Source organism: Myotis nattereri (assembly GCF_964212035.1).
Source record: "Myotis nattereri genome assembly, chromosome: 3".
Lineage (NCBI taxonomy): Eukaryota > Metazoa > Chordata > Mammalia > Chiroptera > Vespertilionidae > Myotis > Myotis nattereri.
Genome location: NC_138077.1, coordinates 207622097 through 207645907, shown reverse-complemented (window position 1 = coordinate 207645907; position 23811 = coordinate 207622097). Strand labels below are relative to the sequence as shown.

The 23811-nt window shown below is 45.3% G+C and overlaps 1 protein-coding gene across 1 annotated transcript in view; it reads left to right on the top strand.

Annotated features, from left to right (window-relative positions):
- The first annotated feature begins 2195 nt into the window (after nucleotides 1-2195).
- The window catches only part of SPEN (spen family transcriptional repressor), an 89050-nt gene continuing 67434 nt past the window's right edge, over nucleotides 2196-23811 (top strand). The window contains exon 1 of the mRNA XM_081086480.1: nucleotides 2196-2647. Within this exon, the coding sequence (XP_080942606.1) occupies nucleotides 2565-2647 (83 nt within the window). The 5' untranslated portion in view covers nucleotides 2196-2564. The remainder of the gene's footprint in view (nucleotides 2648-23811) is intronic.

The following is a 23811-nucleotide window of genomic DNA, read 5'->3' as shown; positions in this document are numbered from 1 at the left end:
CACGACCCAGGTACAAGCCCTTGACTAGGAATCGAACCCAAGACCCTGCATTGCTTGGGCTGACGCTCTGACCACTGAACTACCTGCTAGGAATCAATTCCATAATATTTTCAAAACAAAATTTTCCATTTCATTTAATAACTGATTTGCATGAAGACAAGGTGAACCTCTGGGGTGGCGCTAAACACCTTAACTGACGGGGGTGGGGGGTGTCAGTTGGGGAAAAAGGAGACTTACATAAAACTTTAGACAATAAAAAAAAGTAGAAAAGAAAACTTCTCCAGCAGTAAGGATAATAATTCTACTTGCAAAAATTCTATCTGCTAATAATGTTTTCAAATAATTTTAAAAATCACAAAAATGTAAAGAATAGCTTTTTGCTGAGAGCCACTGTCTGAGATGAATTAAAATAATGTGACTAAAAAAAACCAAAAAAACCTTAACTAAATTATGAATGAGTGCTAGAATTGTGGTTGTGCTTTTTCTCTTTCTAAATTTTCTTGACCTCCTCTTTCTGTTTCTGCCTCTTAACATTAAAAAAAGAAATCCATTTTATTGGTTTTTAGAGAGAGAGGAAAGGAGAGTAATAGAGAGATAGAAACAACATCCGTTGGCTGCCTCCTGCACAGCTCCTACTAGGGATGGAGCCCTCAATCTGGGGATGTGCTGTGAGCAGGAATCAAACCAGTAATCTTCTGGTTCATGGGTGGACACTGAACCAACCACTAAGCCACACCAGCTGGGCTCTGTTTCTGCCTCTTACTAGAGTTCTCAAAAAAAATAAAAGGTGTGTTGAAATGGATAAGGTAAAGATAAACGAGGAATACAGCATAGAAAACAAATTACCTGGGTAAATTCAGAATCTATAATTTTTAGAAGTAACTTGTCAAAATCCCAAAAAGCATTTCAAAGGATGGTAAGATTACACATCTTGTACTGTCATTGTTACAACTGTGTAGGTTGGGGGCTTGCTTGGCTTTCTGAAAGTCCTGAGAGAGGAGGAAAGAGAGAGAATCTCAACTGATCAGACTTGCTGAGATCATTTATAAAGTACAGTGTAGAGACTATTCACCAAATACAAGAAAATCTGATGACTCTCAGACTCTGACACAATCATTAAGAAACTTAACACAGATTACAACAGAAAACAAACAACAAAAACTACTTAGAGCTTTACCACCTGGAGCAAAAGAAACAATTTAATTATGCAGAGGTGACCCCATGTATTAGTGCTATTGATTATGGGGATCGTAGTTTCCAATTCAAGTTTGGTAAGATGGTTTGTATTTAAGAGACAGTGGATGAGACCAAATGTTTAAAATTTGGAAGCACCTGCTATTTTATATATATAGATGAAAAATGGAAAAGAAAATTGAGTTGCTGTTTTAAACAATTCAACTTTTCTGAACTCAAATACAGTTGTCTTAATTCTGTGTGTTTTCCCCACGGTTCTGTAAACTAGCCTTTATCTAAAAGTTCAACTGTAGGCTTTAAAAGCCCTTAGGCCTGGAAGGACCAGAGGTCCAGTCCCTTACTCTGCTTAAATATTAAATTATAGTCAATCCTGAGGGGAACAATAGTAAACACGTGACCATCTATCTCATTTCACTTTTATTCCTCGTCTACCATCATGATCAGCAAGATCTTGCAAAAAGTTTCGCAAGATCCTATGTACAATGAAGTTGCTTAACATCACAAGCGAATGATTCTTGGGAGGGCTGGGTTTCTGGAGTCATTGTTTAACCGGCGGTGGGCAGGGCGGCCTTGCTCTGACGCTTTCCCGAGCAGGCGGGCATCCGAGTGCCGGGAAACCGCCAGGAGCTGGCCCAAGGGGGCGCGGGGTGGGTGTCCCGGCCTCTCCGAGGAGAGGGGCCTGGCGGCCGCTGGGAGACCCAGTCCTGTCGCAACCAACCCCTTTCTCTTTTCTTCTTCCAGGCCGGCGCCGGGGACCCCTGCCGCCAGGGCTGGAGGCCGCCTGGGCATCTGCAGGGGCGGCGCCCGGGGCCTGACTGACGGAGCGGCCGCCCCGCGGCTGCGGCTGCCTCCTCACGCGCCTGCGCACTTGCGCACCGGGCCCGAGCGCTCGAGCGTCCTTCCCTCCCTCGCGCGCCTGCGCGCCGGCTGAGAGGAACCCGGCGTCTCCGCCTCGCCAGGCGGGCGGACGCGCGCGCGCCCGCGGTCAGAAGGCGGGCCGCGCGCGCCGGTGGGAAGCGTCCGGCTACCACAGCGCCAGCTCCGTCCTACTCGCTGCCGTCCGGGGCCCGCTCGCCCCTCCTCCCCACTCCCCCGCCCGCCGCCGCCCGGGCGCATGCGCTGCCTGAGCGCGAGGGTCGGCTTCGGGTGTGTGGTGGCGGCAGAGCGGAGCTGCGAGCCCGGAGAGTCAGAACCTGGGGGAGAGGGATGGTCTCTGCACGGGGAGGAGCCGGAGGAGCCGCCGCCGCTGCCGACGCCACCGCCGCAGCCGCCGCCGCCGCCGCCTCGGCGCCCGCCTCCCGGCGCTGACGGGCTCACACGAAGCCGGCGAGGGAGAACCCGCACCAGCGGTCGCCGGCACACCGCCCAGCATGGTCCGAGAAACCAGGCACCTCTGGGTGGGCAACTTACCGGAGAATGTGCGGGAAGAGAAGATCATCGAGCATTTCAAACGGTGAGTGACACGAGGCCCGGGCGCCGCTGCCCGCTCCGGCCCGTTGCCGGCCCCTCCTCGTGCGCGGAACTGGTGAGGGGACCCGGGCCAGACCCACGGACGGGCGCGGGGTCGCGCGGATGCCTGGCCGTCTCGGCCGGCGTCGGGCCTCGGCGGAGCGGGCGCGGCTGCTGCTGCTGCTGCTGCTCTCCCTTCCCAATAAGGAGGAGGCTGTCGCTCGGCCTCCGCGAAGCCGGCGCTGGGAAGGTGCCCTCCCGCTGGCGAGGCGGCGGCGGGACGCGTCCTTGCGAGTCGCTGTCCCGGCTCCGAGGGGCCGGCCGGGTCGGGCCCGGGACCCTGCCCACCCGCCCGCCCGCCCGCCCGTCCCTCACGGCCGACTCCGGAGTTCGGCAGCAAGTCCCGCTCCCCAGCTCGGACGCTCGGAAACGTCAGACCTGGAGAGGGTTTTGTGCGAAAGGGCAGGTTCTACAAAAATAAGTGTGGGTAGGTGATGTCGGAGCATCTTGGAACTGCGAAGACGCGGGGTTCTAGGGGCCTCGTGGAAGGGGTGCCGTGCACGGGGTTGTGTGGCGGGCTTGGGGAGAGGACGGTGCCTGCAGAGGAGCTGGTGCGCCCGTTTCGGCGCTTTCGCCTCCTTTCAGCTCTGGGTCCCTGGAGGAGGAGGCGGGTGAGGACGAGGGCGTGCAGCGGCGGCAGGTCCGCCTCTCGCGGTCAGGTCCCCGCCTCGCAGGCGCTCGGGAGCCCGGGACCCCCGCTTCCGCGGCCGCCGGCGGCACCCCGGGGGAGCCGCCTTTGAAGGAACGTTTTTCCCTCCCACCCAGAATTCACTAACGAATGGCTAGGAAATGCAAGCCTTTTACAATGAGAAGATGTGGCTTAAAAAAAAAAAGAAAAACCCCCAAAAAACACCAAACCGACTTGCTAGAATATTTTTTGTGTCTGTGGAATGTTGGAGTAAGTGTTGTGCTTGACACCTCTTCGTAGTTCCGTGGTACCTAGCGCCCGTCTTTGTGAAATACACGCGTGCCGTCAGCCTTCAGTATAAAACGCCGGAATGACGATGTGCTTACACTTGGTGCACACGGAGGAGGACTGCAGCACAGCTGTGCCTGTCCTCCCCAAACGGCTGTTGATTCCGAGACTCAGGACCCCGAAAGGTTTTCAGTCTGTTTTACCCGCCATTCCTCTTACTGTCTAGTAGTCCGTGAAGGGGATTATGGAGCGCCCTTATTAGTGAGTCACCCTGGGAAAAATAGGTTGCGGGAGCAGCCTGCCGAAGGAAATGGAAGCGGCGGCGGCCGAGCTCCGCTGTCTTTTAAATGGAGGACCATTGATTCTGTTGATGGTTGCTGTTACCGGGGTGTTCAAGCTTCGCCTCCGGAGCGCGCGTCTGCGCGTGTCCGCGTGTGAAAGGGAGCCGGGCATAGTGAGGCCATTCATAACCTGCTGTCCGCGGCGGGACTGGGGGAGGCGCGCTTCCAGGGACTCTCCGGGTGTTTACTACGCCGTGCGGGGAGACCCGGCGAGGGGGAGGCCGCTCGCGAAAGCTCGCCTCTGACCCCAGCGATCGTGGAGATGCCCCGGGCTCAGTCGAGAAGCAGATGGGAACTTTCCCTGGAGCTGCTCCGCCCCTGGCTTCCCCACCCTTCACTGTTCTGGTCGAAAAATAATCTAGGTGCAGATGATTGGAGTGGAAAACCCACTTCACGTGGCCACTTTATCTCTTTGTGGACGTTCTCTCTGCCTGGGAAATTTGTATGCACCGACGTGCAAACACGTGCCTTGCAGCATTCACTTCGCAGTGTTGTGTGGCCAGAGGTGTCATTTTGCATTATGCAGATTCGGGAGACATGGCATGCCTATCGCGGGGAGTTTGACCCCTCTGCAAGAGGAGATGTTAGGGAGAGGAAAGAGGAAATCGTCCAGGGGAATTTTGGAAGGTTTTAACTGGACGGTGCTGCGGTCCGGCTTGTGTGAATGACTTTCTAAAATGGCGGCCAGGACCCACTTTATGTGGGAATCAGCCGAGCAGATCTCAGAACGCACAGCGGGAGGAGGGGGCAGAGGAGGCGAGCTGCCTGGAAAAGCGGCGGTCTGGAGGAACGTTACTGTATTAAAGAGGGATTAGCTGGCACATTGCTCACGACTGCACTTAAAGGAGTATTTTACCTTTTGCAGAGCTAAAGCAGATGCTACCGATAAAAGCAGATTATCTTAAAACTAAGCAGACCGTGTATTCCTGAAACTCCTTTGTTTTAAAAGCGAGTTAAAAATGTTTGAGTAGATAGTACAGAGTGTAACCCCGACACTGGGATTTCCAGTTCCCATCCTCCCCTTCCCACCTCCACCCCCAACAGGTAATCTCTATTTCTGCTTTCTTGTTTATCCTTACACAAGAACAAGAAATGTTTTTGCTGATCCAGCTGTGGAGCTAAATGGACCTTGTTTGGAGGAATTCATGGCCTTTTGTCTCTGTTGTAGAAAATGTTTGGAAAACGTGTGATTGTTAATGGGAGGGCAACAAAATCTGAATAATTTAAGTGAAAGGGATAAAAATGTACTTGTACCAGAATGATAGCTGTGCAAGAAAATTTAAGGATAGTCACTTTTGGTGTCTTCTAGAAATCTGAATGAGAAAAAACATGCAATACCTAAATTAAAGCTGAGGCTATATTGCCTACTTTTCCCCTTTTCCCCAGTTGATTACAACATTAACTAATAACTGTTTTTACAGGATTAAGAGGTGTACACTGGGAATACATTATTTAAAACGTTTTCAAAATGAATATTCTCATAACGGTGATTAGGCCTTTGTAGTATTTGGATTAAAAAAAAAAAAAGGTTAAACCAGACAGCTTTGGTAGCAGGGCCAGCTTAGAGGCATTTTGGGGTTAGGGTTGGGGTGGAAGGTCAGAGCCAATTTTTTTTTTTACTATTTATATTTTGATTTGTGTTTTTGGTAGGAAATAGATTGAGGGAAGGATGCTGATTTGGCTTTTCCATCTGTGCCAGAGAAAAACCAAACCTTTAAAACATAATCAGAGTATTTTCAAAATTTGGCTTTACCTTCTTGCAATAAGAATGCATCTATTGTGTTCACTACCTTTATAGCTTTCAGTATGCCAGTTGAAAAAATTAAATGACAACTATTTCTGAATCAGATTTTATTTAACAAAGATCCATTTCAGCGACTGGATTTGCACAATAGAGTAAGTCCTTTCCTTTGTATGTTAGCTGGCTTTAAGGGGGAAGGGAGGAGTTACACAACAATTGCTTGCTGTCTTTTAGTTGTCAGAGGGAGAGAGGTGTGTGCAAAGGGGACTCCCTGTATTAGAATGAGTAAATGAATAGAACCCTCCAAAGAATACAAAATTGTCTATATTTTATTTTCAGATTTTAGTAAATCACATATTTAGGTTCTTCCCATACATTCCCCAGGTTAGAGAATAGGTTAAAGATTATGCAGAGGTTGAGCAAGGTAGCAGCTTGTGTAAAATTTTGTCAAAGAATGAGACCCATTTTAAAAAATGTATTTTGTTATTGCTAATTTTCATTGTCTTATCTCAGTGGTTTTCCTGAGTTTAAATACTTGGAATATACCTTATATGTTACATGTATTTGGATATCTTTACTTTTGGAACACAGTATAAAATATTATGGAAGAGTTTCCTTGTTCTTACATACTCTATAACCAGAGATATTTTTAGACTTAAATAAAATTGACTCATAGTAGCCTACACCATTGCCACATCATTTCTTTTGAGCCCAGTCAGTTTCTATGTTTTGAAACCTCTGGTTTTGAATGTTATAATTTTGAATGTTTTCATGGTAGGCTTTTGTATACTTTAACAATAAAATAAAAAAAATCAGTTATCTTGAAAAATAGCATTAAAAATTAATACAGATGCTTGAAATGTTATTTTATTTCCTGAGTAGAATGCCTCTGGCAAGCAGTTTGGAGGAAAACATAGGGCTCAGTGCCAGAAAGAATGATGGTGTTTGACTTTTGTGTAGTGGCCCCCTTTTCCCAGCTACCTTCATTGTGGACTCTTGATTGTTCCACCATTGTATTGTTTGGTACGCTTATGAAGAAATTTCAAGCTTGATTTATGAAACATTTTTAATCCTGCAAGCTAATGCTTTGGGAATACTTATTTAGAAATTGTAAAGATAGCAGTATTGTAAAAGTTCTTTCAAATATTCCAAGTCTCACTTTCCCCTTCTTTTGAAATATTGCTTACATTAAAAAAAGTTTACAATATTTTGTGAAAACTAGTATATTTAATTGGAGACTATATATTTCTCTGCTTTTACTTTTAAGAAAGAATCTGTAGTGTTTGGTCTGTAGTTAACTAGTACATAGTATTTAGAGTAAACATTGTAGTCAGAAAATATCTTCAGTTTTATTAAAACTGGGCTCCTAATTTTCCTCATTGGATTATTTGGAATAAAAGTTCAGCACCTTGAAACAGACACATAACCTGGTGAACAAGGAGACTAAATACAGTAACATTTTTCTATAATTAAATTTCTAATTTTTAAATTACTAACTTTTACTTTTATTTGTTTTCTTTATTTTTGTGTCTAATTATTATTATTTTCCTTATAGCTACTCATAATTTGAATGAAAATAGCATACACTATTGTGGGAACCAATTAGAATGGTTTTTTTTTTAAATATATTTTTATTAATTTTTTACAGAGAGGAAGGGAGAGAGAGAGAGAGTCAGAAACATCGATGAGAGAGAAACATCGATCAGCCGCCTCCTGCACATCCCCCACCGGGGATGTGCCCACAACCCAGGCACATGCCCTCGACCGGAATCGAACCCGGGACCTTTCAGTCCGCAGGCCGACGCTCTATCCACTGAGCCAAACCGGTTTCGGCCCAATTAGAATGTTTTAATCATTTTATTAGAAACCATATACATTTTGTGTGATATCTGGCTAGTTTTAGTGTGTGGAAATATGCTTTGAAGTATTTTCTTGGCGTAATTTGAAAGTATTGCAATATTCAGATTTTCCCTTCTACATGTGTCTCTGTCTGCCCAGTTGAAAATTATAAACATATAAAAAATCTCACAATGGAATGTCTATAAAACTGTAACTTAAATGTAGTGAATTTTTAGACTTGATTACTTAAGATTTCATTTTGAGTGTAGAGATGAGTTTAAATCTAGCATATTTGAGGTATTTATTATATAACAAACTGCTCCAGTTCTTTCAGTTAAGGAATATTTGTGGGAAAATTCAAAGGGGAAACAGTTATTGTTTGTCCTATATACCTGGTGCTAGGTTTTTAGTCCAGCATTAAACTCTAGGAGTATGTGTACCAGTATGTCTTTGTGTCTATGTATTAGATGCTGAGTTTGGGTTACTTGAGAACATTGACAAATGAAGATTTTTCTCATTATACGTTATATTGACTTTGTTACATTTCTATCCTGTTTATACACACTACATATGCTTTTACATATAATACATTTATAGGTTCTTAAATAGATTCAAAGTGATTTTTTTTTAAACCATCACCCATTGTTTTATTCCTTTGATTTAAAAATTAGGACATTTGTACTTTTCTTTAAAACATTTTGTGTTTTACAAAACTACATTTGGCATATAGTGATTTGTGTCCTTTATAAGTCAATAATTTGGTAGAAGGTAGATTTTTTTTTGGTCTCAACCATTAATTTTTACAAATTATGCTGTCTACAGTAAAGGCTCTTTTGCATCCAATATTTTAAAATTCACCTTGGATTAAAATAAAGATGAAGAAGTTTATCACTTTATTTTCTCAAAGGATGTTATAATCTACAATGAAAATTATTTAAATTTAGACCAGAATTTAGGAGGAGATACTTAAAACTTGGATAGGAAAATATTATATCATTATTTTCACTGACTTGTTATCAGAATTTGGTATTTCCTTCTATTACAAGATAGTAATGTTATGGTAGTACCAACATGGTAGATAGTATGAGTAGTACCTGTAATTTCATTATTAACACAAATCCAGATGTATTTTCATATTTCACATTACAGTTGTTGCAATCTCATTTATGCTCATCACAACTTAGAAATTACAGTAATTTTTAAATCTGCTGCTAGATACTTTAATGCATTAATAAAGATGCACATACATATATTACTATGTGACTGATATTTGCTGTAGATACATTTTAAAAATTCTATCTCAGAGAATTCACAAAAGTAGAAAAAAATAAATGAATTCCGTGTACCCATCATTTAGCTCCAACAACTGTCAGCCATGGCTGATCCTTTTATGAGAACGAAATAAAGCAAAGAAGGGGATAGAAAGTAATGGGGATAGGGGTGATGAGGAAGGCTTCTTTGAAAAGATGGCATTTGCTACCCCAGAATAAAGGCCTCTTCACACTTATAGACCCACTTCTTTCCTTCCTGCGTTTTTTCTCCATTTAACATTAATTTTGAAATAGTTTAGGAATAGTATAAAAAATTTCCACATCCCCTTCACCCAAATTCCCCATTGCTAACATTTTTGTTACATTTGCTTCATTACTCTGTCTTGTCTTCTTCCGGCATGGTGTCCTATTACCCTTAAAATTTCTAACGTATACATTCCCAAAATAAGGACCCTCTTCTGCGTTGCACTATAGAGTCTTCCCAGTCAAGAAATCAGCATTGCCACAACATTGCTACCCAATCCATAGACCCCTTTGACATGATGCCAAATATTCCAACAATGTCTCTTTTTCCTTTTTGGTCTAGGATCCTAGCTAGTACCACGTGTTGCCTTTGGTGGTTGTGTTTTATCAGTCTGGACAGTATTTCATTCTTACGCTGATTCTCATGCATGTGCCTGATAGTCTTAAAGAGCATTGGTCTTTCATTCTGCAGGATGACCCTCCACCTGGGTCTGTCTAGTATTACCTCATGACTAGATCAGGTCATGCATTCTTGGCAAGAATACCACAAAGAGTATCATATAAGGAGGCAAACTATATTGATACATCCTACTGCTGGTGACTTGAACTTTGATCACTTCGTCAAGTTTGTGTCTTCATCATTTCCCCCTTCAATTTGATTAGCATTTTATGGGGAGGTATATTAATATTACACTGATAGTCTCTTCCATCATCAAACCTACACCCACCAGCATTCATTGATAACTCTTGCCTTATTTATCTATTATTGCCAGATGATTGTCTATTATTGTTACTCCTTCTACATTTATTCTATTGTAGATAAGAAATCCCACGGTTTATATTTTTTCTTTAAAAAAATTGTCTTTAATCCTCACCCAAGGATATATTTTTATTGATTTTGGAGAGAGAGGAAGGGAGAGAGAGAGAAACATTGATTGGCTGTCTCCTGCACATGCCTCAACTTGTATCAAACCTACAATCTGGGCCTGTGCCCTGACTAGGAGTCAAACCCGCGACCCTTTGGTGCACCGGATAATGTTCCAACCAATAAGCCACATCAGCCAGGGCTCTTTATTCTTTTCTTTCTTTTTAAAAATTTAAAAAACAAGGATATGTTTTTATTGATTTTGGAGAGAGAGGAAGGGAGAGAGAGAAATATCAACTTGTTTGTTTCATGCATCCATGCACTCATTGCTTCTTGTATGTGCCTTGACCTGAGATTGAACCCTCAACCTTAGCATATCAGGATGATGCTCTAACCCAGCGATTCTCAAGATTCTCAACCTGTGGGTTGCGACCCCTTGGGGGTCGAACAACCCTTTCACAGGGGCCGCCAAAGACCATAGGAAAACACATATATAATTACATATTGTTTTTGTGATTAATCACTATGCTTTAATTATGTTCAATTTGTAACAATGAAAATACATTATATCAGATATTTACAGGACGATTCATAACAGTAGCAAAATTACAGTGATGAAGTAGCAACGAAAATAATGTTATGGGTGGGGGTCACCACAACATGAGGAACTGTATTAAAGGGTCCCGGCATGAAGACGGTTGAGAACCACTGCTCTAACCAGTTGAGCTATCCATTCAGGGAGATTTCTAATTTTTTTTTTTTTTTTTTTTTTAATATATTTTATTGATTTTTTACAGAGAGGAAGGGAGAGAGATAGAGAGTCAGAAACATCGATGAGAGAGAAACATCGACCAGCCGCCTCCTGCACATCCCCCACCGGGGATGTGCCCACAACCCAGGTACATGCCCTTGACCGGAATCGAACCTGGGACCTTTCAGTCCGCAGGCCGACGCTCCATCCACTGAGCCAAACCGGTTTCGGCTAGATTTCTAATTTTTTCAGTGCGCTTTAGTCCAGGCCTTATTTTGCATTGCAGACCATCCTAGATTTAAACAGTGGGAGGGAGCTTCTTCAGACTGGCTGCTGTTTCCCCACCATTGTTTAAGCATTTCTCTTTAAAAAAAAAACATATTAATTTCAGAGAGGAGGGGAGAGGGAGAGATAGAAACATCAATGATGAGAGAATCATTGATCGGCTGCCTCCCGCACATTCCCCCACTGTGGACCCAGCCCTCAATGCCATCAGGTGCTCAGACTGAGAATTGAATGGTGACCTCTTGGTTCATTGGCTGGGCTAAGCATTTCTTTATTTATGGCACAACATAGGCTCATATTGTGCTTTCCCTGCCCCACTACTGGACTCAGCAGTTTTTGTAAGTCCTGGTTCCTTTTATTGTAGGATGGTATTTACAAACCAAAATCTGGGTGCTCAGTTTACTCATTGCTACAAAGCTAAGATGTGTGGACACATGATATACATGTACCTCTATGTCATATATTTAAAAACTCAAGGTTCACACGTTTCAATACATGAAGAGTCTCTATAACTTCCTCATTTCCATGTGTGTAAATCCCTTCTTTGACTGAGAATTCTGACTCCCATTATTCTCATTGTATTTACTCATTTGCTCAATCAATTATGTTCTCAGTGTAACTAACATCCCAACCATTCTGCCTCCCCCACCTCTGAGCACATTGTCCTGCTGCCTCTGTATCCAATCCCCTCCCTCTCAATTACTCTTATTTGGAAACCAACATTTTGGGGAGGGAGGGCAGACAAGGAAAAAGGAAAGGAAGGTGAGACGAAGTGATTTGCATGTTTTTGTTTCTAATTTTTTCTCTCATAGGAGACAACTTGCGAATAAATGATCACTTGCCTCTGGTGAAATTTTTTAAGCAGATTAGAGCTACCCCACTCTTACAATTTTAGTTTTGCTTCTACTTCTACCACTGACTGTTGTGATGTGAGCTTAATTACTGGATCATTGTGATCGTTATATGCTGAGTCACATAGAAGAGAGGAGGTAGAGAGAAGGGAGTTTGCTTCTTAGGAATAATATTAGGAATCATCATTGCTCCATTTATTTAGGTTTCAGTTACTCACTTTGTGTGGTATCTTAGCAAAATTTTGCCCTGGCCCTACCTTCCCCAAACCTTATTGATCTCAACCTTATTTTTTAAAAAATACGTTTTTTACATTGATTTGAGAGGAAGGGAGAGGAAGAGAGAGAAACATCAATGATGAGAGAAAAATCATTGATTGGCTGCCTCCTGCATGCTGCATCCCCATTGGGCATTGAGACCTCAACCTGGGCATCATGCCCTGGCCGAGAATCGAACTGTGACCTCCTGGTTCATAGATTGATCGATGCTCAACCACTGACCCATACTGGCTGGGCTATTTCTTTTTTTTAAATTTACTTTTTATATGGACAGATAATGTATTAGTTTCAGTTACACAATATAATGATTCAATATTATATATATTGCAAAGTGATCTTTTTTTAAATATTATTTTTTATTGTTTCAGAGAGGAAAGGAGAGGGATAGAGAGAAACATCAATGATGAGAGGGAATCATTGACCAGCTGCCTCCTGCATGCCCCCACTGGGGATTGAACCTGCAACCCAGGCATGTGCTCTTGACCAGAATTGAACCTGGGACCTTTTAGTCCACAGGCTGATGCTCTATCCACTAAGCCAAACCAGCTAGGGCCATACATCTATATACTACAGGCCCAGTGCAGGTATTTGTGCACTGGTGGGGTCCCTTGGCCTGGTCTGCAGGGATAGAGCGCAAACCAACTCTCCAACATCCCGTAAGGGGTCCTGGATTGTGAGAGGGCGGTTCTCGGGTGACACACCCGGAATTGGGCTCCCTCCTCTCTGGTTCCGGTTCCATTACTTGAGAATCGCAACTTCCAAGTCACTGCAGCTCGGTAGCTCCTGCATTGAGCATCTGCCCCCTGGTGGTCAGTGCACGTCATAGCTACTGGTCGGAGTGTCTGCCCCCTGGTGGTCATTGCACATCATAGCTACCAGTTGGATAGTCGCTTAGGCTTTTATATATATACTAGAGGCCCGGTGCACAAAAATTTGTGCACTTGGGGGAGAGGGGGGTCCCTCAGCCCGGCCTGTGCCCTCTCGCAGTCTGGGACCCCTCGGGAGATAACGACATGCTGGCTTAGGCCTGCTCCCGGGTGGCAGAGGGCAGGCCCAATCCCTAGGTGCAGCCCCTGGTCGGGCTCAGAGCAGGGCCAATTGGGGAGTTGGGGCGCCGCCCCCTGTCATGCACAGAGCAGGGCGGATCGGGAGGTTGCGATGCCACCCTCAGTCACGCTCAGGGTAGGGCCGATTGGGGGGTTGGGGCACTGCCCCTTGTCACACTCAAGGCAGGGTCGATGGGGAGGTTGTGGCGCCACCCTCTGTCACGCACAGAGCAGGGCCAATCGGGGTTGGGGCGCTGCCTCCTGTCACTCACAGAGCAGGGCCCATCAGGGGGTTGGGGCGCCGCCACTCTCACTCAGGGCAGGGCCGATGGGGAGGTTATGGCTCTACCCCGCCACACACAGAGCAGAGCCTATGTGTGTGTGTGGGGGCTTGTGGTGCCGCACCCTGTCAGACACAGAGCAGGGCCGATCAGGGGTTTGGGGCGCCACACCCTGTCACACACAGAGCCGCAGGGCGATCAGGGGGTTGGGGAGCTCCCCCCTATCAGGCACAGAGCAGGGCTGATCAGGGGATTGGGGCGCCTTCCCTGTCATGAACAGAGCAGGGCGGATAGGGAGGTTGTGGCCCCGCCCCCTGTAACACACAGAGCTGCAGGGTGATCAGGGGGTTTGGGCGCTGCCCCCGTCATGCTGATCCCGGTGCCGGGAGGTCTCTCAGCTGCTGATCCCGGTGCTGGGAGGCATATTACCCTTTTACTATATAGGATAGAGGCCTGGTGCACGGGTGGGGGCCGTCTGGTTTGCCCTGAATGGTGTCCTGGATCAGGGTGGGGGTCCCCACTGTGGTGCCTGGCCAGCCTGGGTGAGGGGATGATGGCTGTTTGCAGCTGGTCACACACCCTTCAGGGTGGGGGTCCCCACTGGGGTGCCTGGCCAGTCTGGGTGAGGGGCTGAGGGCTGTTTTCAGGCTGGCGGGTGACTGGAGCTCCCAATTGCTCCTTTTTTTTCTTTTTCTTTTTTTTTAATTCTGGGCCAGCTTTAGCTCTGGCTCCAGCTCTGAGGTCTCTGCTGCTGAAAGCAGGTATCTGGTTTGTTTGGGTTCTATAATTGAAACTCTTGAATCAACTCCAGCTCTGAGATCCCTGTGGGCTGAAAGCATGTTTCTGGGGTTTTGTTTAGCTTCTATATTTGTAAGAATGTTTCAAACTGCAAGCTCAGAGACTGGCAAGGCAGGCGGGGAAGGTTGGTTTCCTCCATCACTGCAGCAAGCAAGCCTCATGTTAGTTTCAAGCTGCCTGGTTGCCGGCCGCCATCTTGGCTGGCAGTTAATTTGCATATTGCCCTGATTAGCCAATGGGAAGGGTAGCGGTTGTACGCTAATTACCATGTTTCTCTTTTATTAGATAGGACTAGAGGCCTGTTGCACAAAGAGATTTGTGCAGTAGGCCTTCCCTTTTCCTGGCTGCCGGCACAGGTTTTCCTCTGGCACCCAGGACCCAGGCCTTTGCTCTGGCCGGAGCCGCCTTCAGTCTTCCCTCTTCGCTGCTCCGGCTCGCCTTCAGTCTTCCCTCTGCCACTTGGAGCCTACGTATGCAAATTAACCGCCATCTTTGTTGGTGGTTAATTAGCATATCATGCTGATTAGCCAATGGGAGGTGTAGCGAAGGTATGGTCAATTATCATGTTTGTCTATTATTAGATAGGATACGAGTGGCCCAGTGCACAAATTTGTGCACATTGAAAGGAAATTAATTAGAAGAAATATTTTAATATTGCTATTTGCCCTTTCTCTATAATAGAAGTGTCAACCATATTCACAATTGACAATGATAGACCGAAACACACGCGTGCGATTGACGCCAGTGAGAGCTTTATGTGTATCGCGCATGCATGAGTCAACTTAGCCAAGATATAGAATAAACTTGCTTAATTAGACCTGCTTTCTGATTTAGCTAAACTTTTTCCAGCTCAGTGAAGCACCCCAACTTCTCTTTCAGATAATTGTCAGCAACACAGCAGTAAATATCAACACGAAACAGATTATTATTGTAGATCACACAGGGAGAACAAAGGGTAAAATATTTAGCTGCAGCAGTGTTTGACTATATTTTGCACAGTGAGAAAACCTGAAGTCATTTTCAAGGTCCACCATTTCTTCTTTTCAGTTGGGTCAAGTTTCTAAGCTTTCTAAATCTCTGTTTTCCAGCTAATGAAAAGAAAATAGGATTCAACCGAGTCTCCTGTCTACCTACTCTAGGACTTCTGTGAGGATCAAATGAAATGAGGCACAGGAAAACGTTTCACAGACTTTGGTTACAGTGTAAAGTGTTTGCACTTGCCTGTAAAGCAGGTTGTGTTCCTGGGCTGAAGTAATTGCTAGGAGGCTAGTCACTAGGGAGAGGAAGCCGGGCATTGCTACGTGACATCGTTATCTGGACAATCAGACATTTAGCACATTAGCCTTTTATACACACACACACACACACACACACACACACACACACACAGCCCAGCCCAGCCTGCACCTTCTCACAGTCTGGGACCCCTCGAGGGATGTCTGGGGCTCTCGTAGTCTGGGACCCTTCGCTCCTTACCGCTCACCTGCAGCGGAGGCGTGAGAGGCTCCCACCACCACCACTGCGCTTGCCAGCTGTGAGCCTGGCTTCTGGCTGAGTGGTGCTCCCCCTGTGGGAGCACATTGACCACCAGGGGGTAGCTACTTTGTTGAGCGTCTGCCCCCTGGTGGTCAGTGCGCATAATAGCGACCAGTCGTTCCACCATTCGGTAGATTTGCATATTAGAGTTTTATTATATAAGACTAATGGCCCAGTGCACGGAATTCGTGCACGGAGGTTGGGGGGGGGGGTTCCCTCAGCCCAGCCTGCACCCTCTTCAATCTGGGACCCCTTGAGGGATGTCCAACTGCTGGTTTAGTCGGACATTCCTCTCGCAATCTGGGACCGCTGGCTCCTAACCGCTCACCTGCCTGCCTGCCTGCCTGCCTGATTGCTCCTAACCCCTCTGCCTGCCTGCCTGATCACCCCTAACTGCTCTCCCCTCCCAGCCTGCTCTCGCCCCCAACTGCCCTCCCCTGCCGGCCTGATCTCGCCCCCAATGGCCCTCCCCTGCCATCCTGATCTCATCTCCAACGGCCCTCCCCTGTCAGCCTGATCTTGCCCCCAACTGCCCTCCCCTGCAGGCCTGATCTCACCCCCAATTGCCCACCTCTGCTGGCCAATTTGCTTCTGATTGGTTGGTTTCTATGCCAGTCAGCGTCAAAAGCTCCGCCTCCTAGGCAGCCATTGACTCCTCACAGTTAACCCAGATTTGGTTCTGATTGGTCGGTTTCTATGCCAGTCAGCATCTCTGGGCCTATAAGCGGGGCCTGATCAGCAGCCCCTGTGGAGGACTGGAGAGAAATGGAGGTGTGGCTGCTGGCCAGACTGGGAGAGGAAAAGAGAGGCAAGTGCTGATCAAAAGCTGCCACAGAGGCAACGGATCAGTCCCTGCTTCACTCTTCAGGTCTCTTTATGGCCCTGATTCACAGCCCCCTCAGCAGTCAGTGCTGGGGCACCACGCTTGCAGCAGAAGCAATCAGTGCTGGCTTGCAGGACTGACTTCTGGTTGGTTGAGCCTCTGTCGTGACTGGTGGTTATGACCCAGGGTGACACACCCCAGAATCAGAGAGGAGGGAGCCTGATTTCTCACAGGGCCGTGCGATTCCACTTTCGGCCGTGGCGTGGGTTATGTTGTTGCTGAGGCACTGTCGGCCCCAAATCTGGTTTACTGCTAAGCTGTGGTGACTGCAGATGCCCTTTGAGACGCTGTGCCGCCCCAGGTGCAGCCGGCCGGGAGGGACTGCGAGGTTGGCTCCAGGGCGTGTCCGGCCCATCTCGCCAGTCCCACCCTGCTGGCCACCTTCTAATTAATTTCCTTCCAATGTGCTTGAGTCTGTACACCTGGCCACTAGTGTTTTCCATAATTATTCAGTATTTATCTCCAGACGATAAGCACTTTTTAAAAGATATACCACAATGCAACAAATGCACGTGACATTATGATAATAAACTAGACACTAGACTTTCTCCAAAAAAAAAGATATATGACAATACTGTGGTGTATCCTTATTTCAAATACCCAGTCAGTATTAAAGTTTGTAATTGTTTTAAGAATCTTTTATTTAAAAACCTAGGCTCTAAATAAGGTACACAAATTGTAATTGGTGATATATACATATGTATATGTAAAGTTTTTATTGAGGTATAATTGCTTACAGTAAAAATACCTATTTTAAGTTAGGTTTTGTTGAATTTTTAAAAATATAGGTTTTAAATCTTTACATTTTTAAATCTATAGGCATTAACCTCAATATCCCCCCCCCCCTTTCCTCCCTCTTCCCTTACAACTTAATTTGATTGTTCTGTAGAGTTTCTCCTAGTATGGGTTTTGCTGATTATATTATTGTCCTGTGGCAATATTAACATTGCCTTTTGTCCTCTGTATTCCCTATAAGCTAATAAGTAGATATATTTCTAAATATTTAAAAAGATTTTATTTATTTATTAGAGAGTGAATAAGAGAGAAATATTGATTTGTTCCACTTATTTGTGCATTTGTTGGTTGATTCTTGTATGTGACCTGACTGGGGATTGAACCCACATCTTTGGCATATCAGGATGACACTCTAACCAACTGAGGACCCTATTTTAAAATATTTTTATAATTGTATTTTAATATAATTCGTTTTCTTTATAATTCTGTGCATTTTATTTTATTAATGCTATTTTGACAAAGGGTTTATAGGTTTCACCAGTCTGTAATAGCAGTCTGTGGTATAAAAGGTAAAGAACCCGTCGTTTAGGCAAACCCTTAGGTTAAGAATAGAATGCTAGCAGCATATTTAAGTAGTAATTTTAGCTTTGACATAAAAAGGTTGAGGTGAAAAAGTTAAAATTACCAAAAATCTTTAAGACTAGAAAATACAACAAAGGTGGTGTCCTGTGACTCCCCCCCTACCACCCTTTTTTTTCATATGTAAATTGACATGATTAGGACTGCTGTCTTTGTCATGGGGACTTTTTCTGTTTTTTTATTCCTTCCCTTTTCCCAATTTTATCTTAGCAATTTTGGAATCTTTAGTTTTTTTTTTTTGAACCTTTAGATTTTAAGGTTGTTTCTTTTAGTCTGCTTGAATTCTTTTTATTTTTTAAAATATTTTTATTGATTTCAGAGAGGAGAGGGAGAGAGTGATAGAAACATCAGTGATGAGAGAGAACCAAGTTTATAGAGAGCTCCTAAAATTCAATTAGTATGTGATGGTATATGTAAAATATGACACTTTAACTCTTCAGGAGCACATTTATTATATAAAGTGAGTAGATTTAATTTTTCCCATATGTTGGGTTGGATTATAAGATTTCTAAGGTATTTTCTTTTTTTTAAGTATATTTTATTGATTTTTTACAGAGAGGAAGGGAGAGGGATAGAGAGTTAGAAACACTGATGAGAGAGAAACATCAATCAGCTGCCTCCTGCACACTCCCTACTGGGGATGTGCCCGAAACCAAGGTACATGCCCTTGACCGGAATCAAACCTAGGACCTTTGAGTCCACAGGCTGATGCTCTAGCCACTGAGCCAAACCGGTTAGGGCCTAAGGCAGGGGTGGGCAAACTTTTGGACTCGAGGGCCACAATGGGTTCTTAAACTGGACAGGAGGGCCGGAACAAAAGCATGGATGGAGTGTTTGTGTGAACTAATATAAATTCAAAGTAAACATCATTACATAAAAGCGTACGGTCTTTTTTTTTTTTTTTTTTTTTAGTTTTATTCATTTCAAACGGGCCGGATCCGGCCCGTGGGCTGTAGTTTGCCCACGGCTGGCCTAAGGTCTTTTCAGTTTAGGAAATCTTGTTATTAATAGCATCATTCTTCATAGCACATAAAGATCATTGGAATGCTATGAAGATTTAAAAGTATATATTAATGATCAGTTGGATTATAAAAAAGCTTAATATGTAGACATACCATGTGTCCATTATACAAAATATTGGTGTATCAGTTACTTTGAAATGAAACATTCTGTTAACCATCTATGGTCTTCCATGAAAACTAGCCTTCCTGGGTCAAGACTTATTTGTAAAGTTTCAAATAGTTTTAAAAATTATATTGCAGTTAATGTTTAAAAATGGTGTGTGCTTTGTTATACTAAGTGTGTAAGTGTATAAAGTGTACAATTCAGCTATTTTTAGTATATTCACAGAGTTTTGCAAACATCACCACTAATTTCGGAACATTTTCATCACTGCAGAATGAAACCCCATACCCATTAACTCTCCATTCTCTCTTCTCCCCAGTCTGTAGCAACCAGTAATTTGCTTTTTATTTTTGTCAATTTGCCTGTTTTGAACCTTTCATATATATGGAATTATACAATATGTGACTGGCTTCTTTCATTTAGCATAATAATGGTTCATCCATGTTGTATAGCATCTCTTATTACTTCATTCCTTTGTATTACTGAACAATTTCATTATATGGACACACTACATTTTAAAAATCCATTAATCAGTTGTTGTACATTTGGATTTTTTCCTTTTTTGGCTATCATGAATAATGCTATGAGCATTTCTGTACCATTTTTATGTGGATGCACATTTTTAATTCTCTTGGGTATATATCTAGGAGTTGGAGTTGCTAGCTTATATGGTAATTTCTAGGTTTAACATTTTGAGGAACTGATAAACTGTTTTCTGAAGTGGCTGCACCACTTTGCAATCTCACCAGCAATGCACTAGGTTTAGGTTTTTCCTTATCCTCATCATCACTTGTTATTATCTTTTTTATTTTAGCTGTCCTAGTGGATGTGAAATGCTATGTCATTGTGGTTTTGGTTTGTATTTCCCTAAAGACTAAGTTGTTGAATAAATTTTCATATGCTTATTGGCCATTTGTATATTGTCTTTGGAGAAATGTGTATTTATATCCTTTGCTCAGTTTTATTTTTATTTTTAAACTAGAGGCCCGGTGCACAAAAATTTGTGCACTGGGGGGGGAGAGGGGTCCCTCAGCCAGGTCTGTGGCCTCTCGCAGTCTGGGACCCCTCAGGAGATAACGACCTGTTGGCTTAGGCCTGCTCCCAGGTGGCAGAGGGCAGGCCCTAGGTGCAGCCCCTGGTCGGACTCAAAGCAGAGCTGATTGGGGAGTTGGGGCGCCGCCCCCTGTCATGCACAGAGCAGGGCGATCGGGAGGTTGTGATGCCACCCTCAGTCACGCTCAGGGTAGGGCCGATTGGGGGGTTGGGGCACTGCCCCTTGTCACACTCAAGGCAGGGTCGATGGGGAGGTTGCGGTGCCACCCCCTGTCATGCATAGAGCAGGGCCTATCGGGGGGTTGGGACACTGCCACCTGTCACTCACAGAGCAGGGCCCATCAGGGGTGTTGGGGCTCTGTACCGTCACGCACAGAGCAGGGCCCATCGGGGGGTTGGGGCGCCGCCCTCTATCACCCACAGAGCAGGGCCGATCAGGGGGTTGGGGTGCTGCACTCTCACACTCAGGGCAGGGCCGATGGGGAGGTTATGGCTCTACCCCATCACACACAGAGCAGGGCCCATGGGGGGGCGGGGGTTGGGGTGCCGCACCCTGTCACACACAGAGCCGCAGGGTGATCAGGGGGTTGGGGAGCTCCCCCTGTCAGGCACAGAGCAGGGCTGATCAGGAGGTTGGGGCGCCTTCCCCTGTCATGAACAGAGCAGGGCGGATAGAGAGGTTGTGGCCCCATCTCCTGTCACACACAGAGCCGCAGGGCGATCAGGGGGTTTGGGCGCTGCCCCCTGTCATGCTGATCCCGGTGCCGGGAGGCCTCGCGGCTCTGCTGATCCCAGTGCTGGAGGGCATATTACCCTTTTACTATATAGGGTAGAGGCCTGGTGCACGGGTGGGTGCCGTCTGGTTTGCCCTGAAGGGTGTCCTGGATCAGGGTGGGGGTCCCCACTGGGGTCCCTGGCCAGCCTGGGTGAGGGGATGATGGCTGTTTGTAGCTGGTCACACACCCTTCAGGGTGGGGGTCCCCACTGGGGTGCCTGGCCAGTCTGGGTGAGGGGCTGAGGGCTGTTTTCAGGCTGGGGGTGACTGAAGCTCCCAACCGCTCCTTTTTTTTCTTTTTTTTTTATTCTGGGCCAGCTTTAGCTTTGCGGCTTGGCTCCAGCTCTTAGGCTTCCACTGCTGAAAGTAGGTTTCTGGCCTTTGCTTACAGTGTTGCGATCCTGCTGGCTGAAGCCCAGCGGACTAAAACAGGTTTCTGGGGTTTTGTTTAGCTTCTATATTGGTTACATAGTTGCTTAGAGTTGCAGCTCAGAGGCCGGCAAGGCAGGCGGGGAACGTTGGAGTCCTCCGTCACTGAAGCAAGCAAGCCTCATGTTAGTTTCAAGCTCCCTGGCTGCCGGCCGCCATCTTGGCTGGCAGTTAATTTCTATATTGCCCTGATTAGCCAATGGGAAGGGTAGCGGTCGTACGCCAATTACCATGTTTCTCTTTTATTAGATAGGGTATTTTTTTTACTTATTTCAGAGAGGAAGGGAGAGGGAGAAAGAAATTGAAAAATCAATGATGAGATAGTATCATTGATTGGTTGACTCCTGCATGCCCCACACTAGGGATGGAGCCTGCAACCTGGGCATGTGTCCTGACTGGGAGTCAAACCGTGACCTCCTGGTTCATAGGTCAATGCTCACCACTGAGCCATACTGGCTAGACGATATCCTTTGCTCATTTTTAAATTGCATTATGTCTTTTTCATTGTTGAGTTGTAAACGTTTCTTGTCATTACATAATTTGCAAATGTTTCCTCCAGTTTTCCATGGGTTTATATCAATTTTTGATATTTGTCTATATAAAATGAAATCATTAACTTTTAATTTATCATTGTCATGCTAACAATGAAATTTTTAAATTCGTCATTGTCATTCTAGATTAGTGATTTCCAACTGGTGTGCTGTGGTGCAAGAATTTTTAAAACATGTAATACCTGACTAGTCAGGGGCCCTGATCTCTTTTTGCTTAGATTATATATTTTCAAAAAAATGACAACAGCCACCACGACAGTAGCGGTCTGGTGTGAATGAATCAAAAGTATACCTTGGTGTTTGTTTTTTTTTTGTCAGATTGGCAAAAAATATATTTTTTGGTGTGTCTCAGAATTTTAGTAATCTTGTCTATATCATAAAAGGCCAGTGGTTGTGACGCCATAATGGCATCACGACCAAACGAGCAGCGGCTCTCATGGTGGGCAGGGTGGGTTCCGACAGTGTCCGTGGAGTGGGCGAGGTATTGGCAGCGTTTGTGGGGCGGCGGACATGGCTCCGACGGCAGGCTAGGCCTAGGGGACTCTACATGCGCATGATTTAATCATGCGCTGGGCCTCTAGTTTATACTAATAAAAGGTAATATGCTAATTAGACTGGGAGACCTTCTAGACATCCTTCTGGACAAAGCCATGGTAGTGGGACCGTGACAGAGGCGATTAGGGAGGGGGTCCCCTCAGCCCGGCCTGCACCCTCTCCAATCTGGGACCCTCCCGGGGGATGTTTGACTGCCGGTTTAGGCCCGCTGGCTCCTAACTGCTCGCCTGCCTGCCTGCCTGCCTGATCACCCCTAACCACTCTGCCTGCTGGCCTGCTCTCCCCCAACTGGCCCCCCCCACCCCCGTCGGCCTTCTTGCCCCCCAACTGCCCCTCCCCGCTATCCTGCTCGTCCCCAATTGCCCTCCCCTGCCGGCCTGATTGCCCCTAATCTCCTCTGTCTCGGTCCTGCTACCATGGCTTTGCCCAGAAGGTTTATCTATGTTGTAGCATGTATCAAAACTTCATTTCTGATTTCAGAGAGGAAGGGAGGGGGAGAGAGATAGAAACATTAATGATGAGAGAGAATCATTGATCAGCTGCTTCCTGCATGCCCCACACTGGGGATCGAGCCTGCAACTTGGGCATATGCCCTGACTGGGGATTGAACCCTGACCTACTGGTTCATAGGTTGATGCTCAACCACTGAGCCACACCAGATGGGCAAAACTTCATTTCTTTTTATGTCTTAATATAATATTCTATTTATGTATATACCACATTTTGTTTTATACATTCATCTGTTAATGGACACTTCGGGTTTGCATCTTTTGGCAATTGTGAAATTGTGACTAATGCTGCCACGAACTTGGTGCTACATATATGTGTTTGAGTCCCAGTTTGCAGTTCTTTTGGGCATATGCCTATGATTAGAATTGCTGGGTCATATGGTAATTCTATGCTTAACTTTTTGAGAAAATGTCAACCCTTTCCACAGCGGCTGTACCATTTTTACAGTTCCACAAGGTTTCAGATTTCTCCACATCCTTGCTAACACTTATTCTTTTCTTTGTTTTCTCTTTTTCTCTAAATACTAGCCATCCTAGTGGCTGTGAAGTGGTATGTCATCTTGGTTTTGATTTGCATTTCCCTAACAGCTAATGATTTTGAGCATCTTCCTGTGCTTTATCTGCCATCTGTATATCTTTGGTGAAGTGTTTTGCCCATTTAAAAAAAATAGGTGGCTGTAAGATTTCTTGTATTCTAGATACAGATCCTTTGTCAGATACATTGGAAGGTATTTTTAATGTTTGTATGGAATGAACTATTTCAATTTCTGTCATTCCCCCCCCACCCCCCAAGTTAAAAAGATTCTTTTATCAA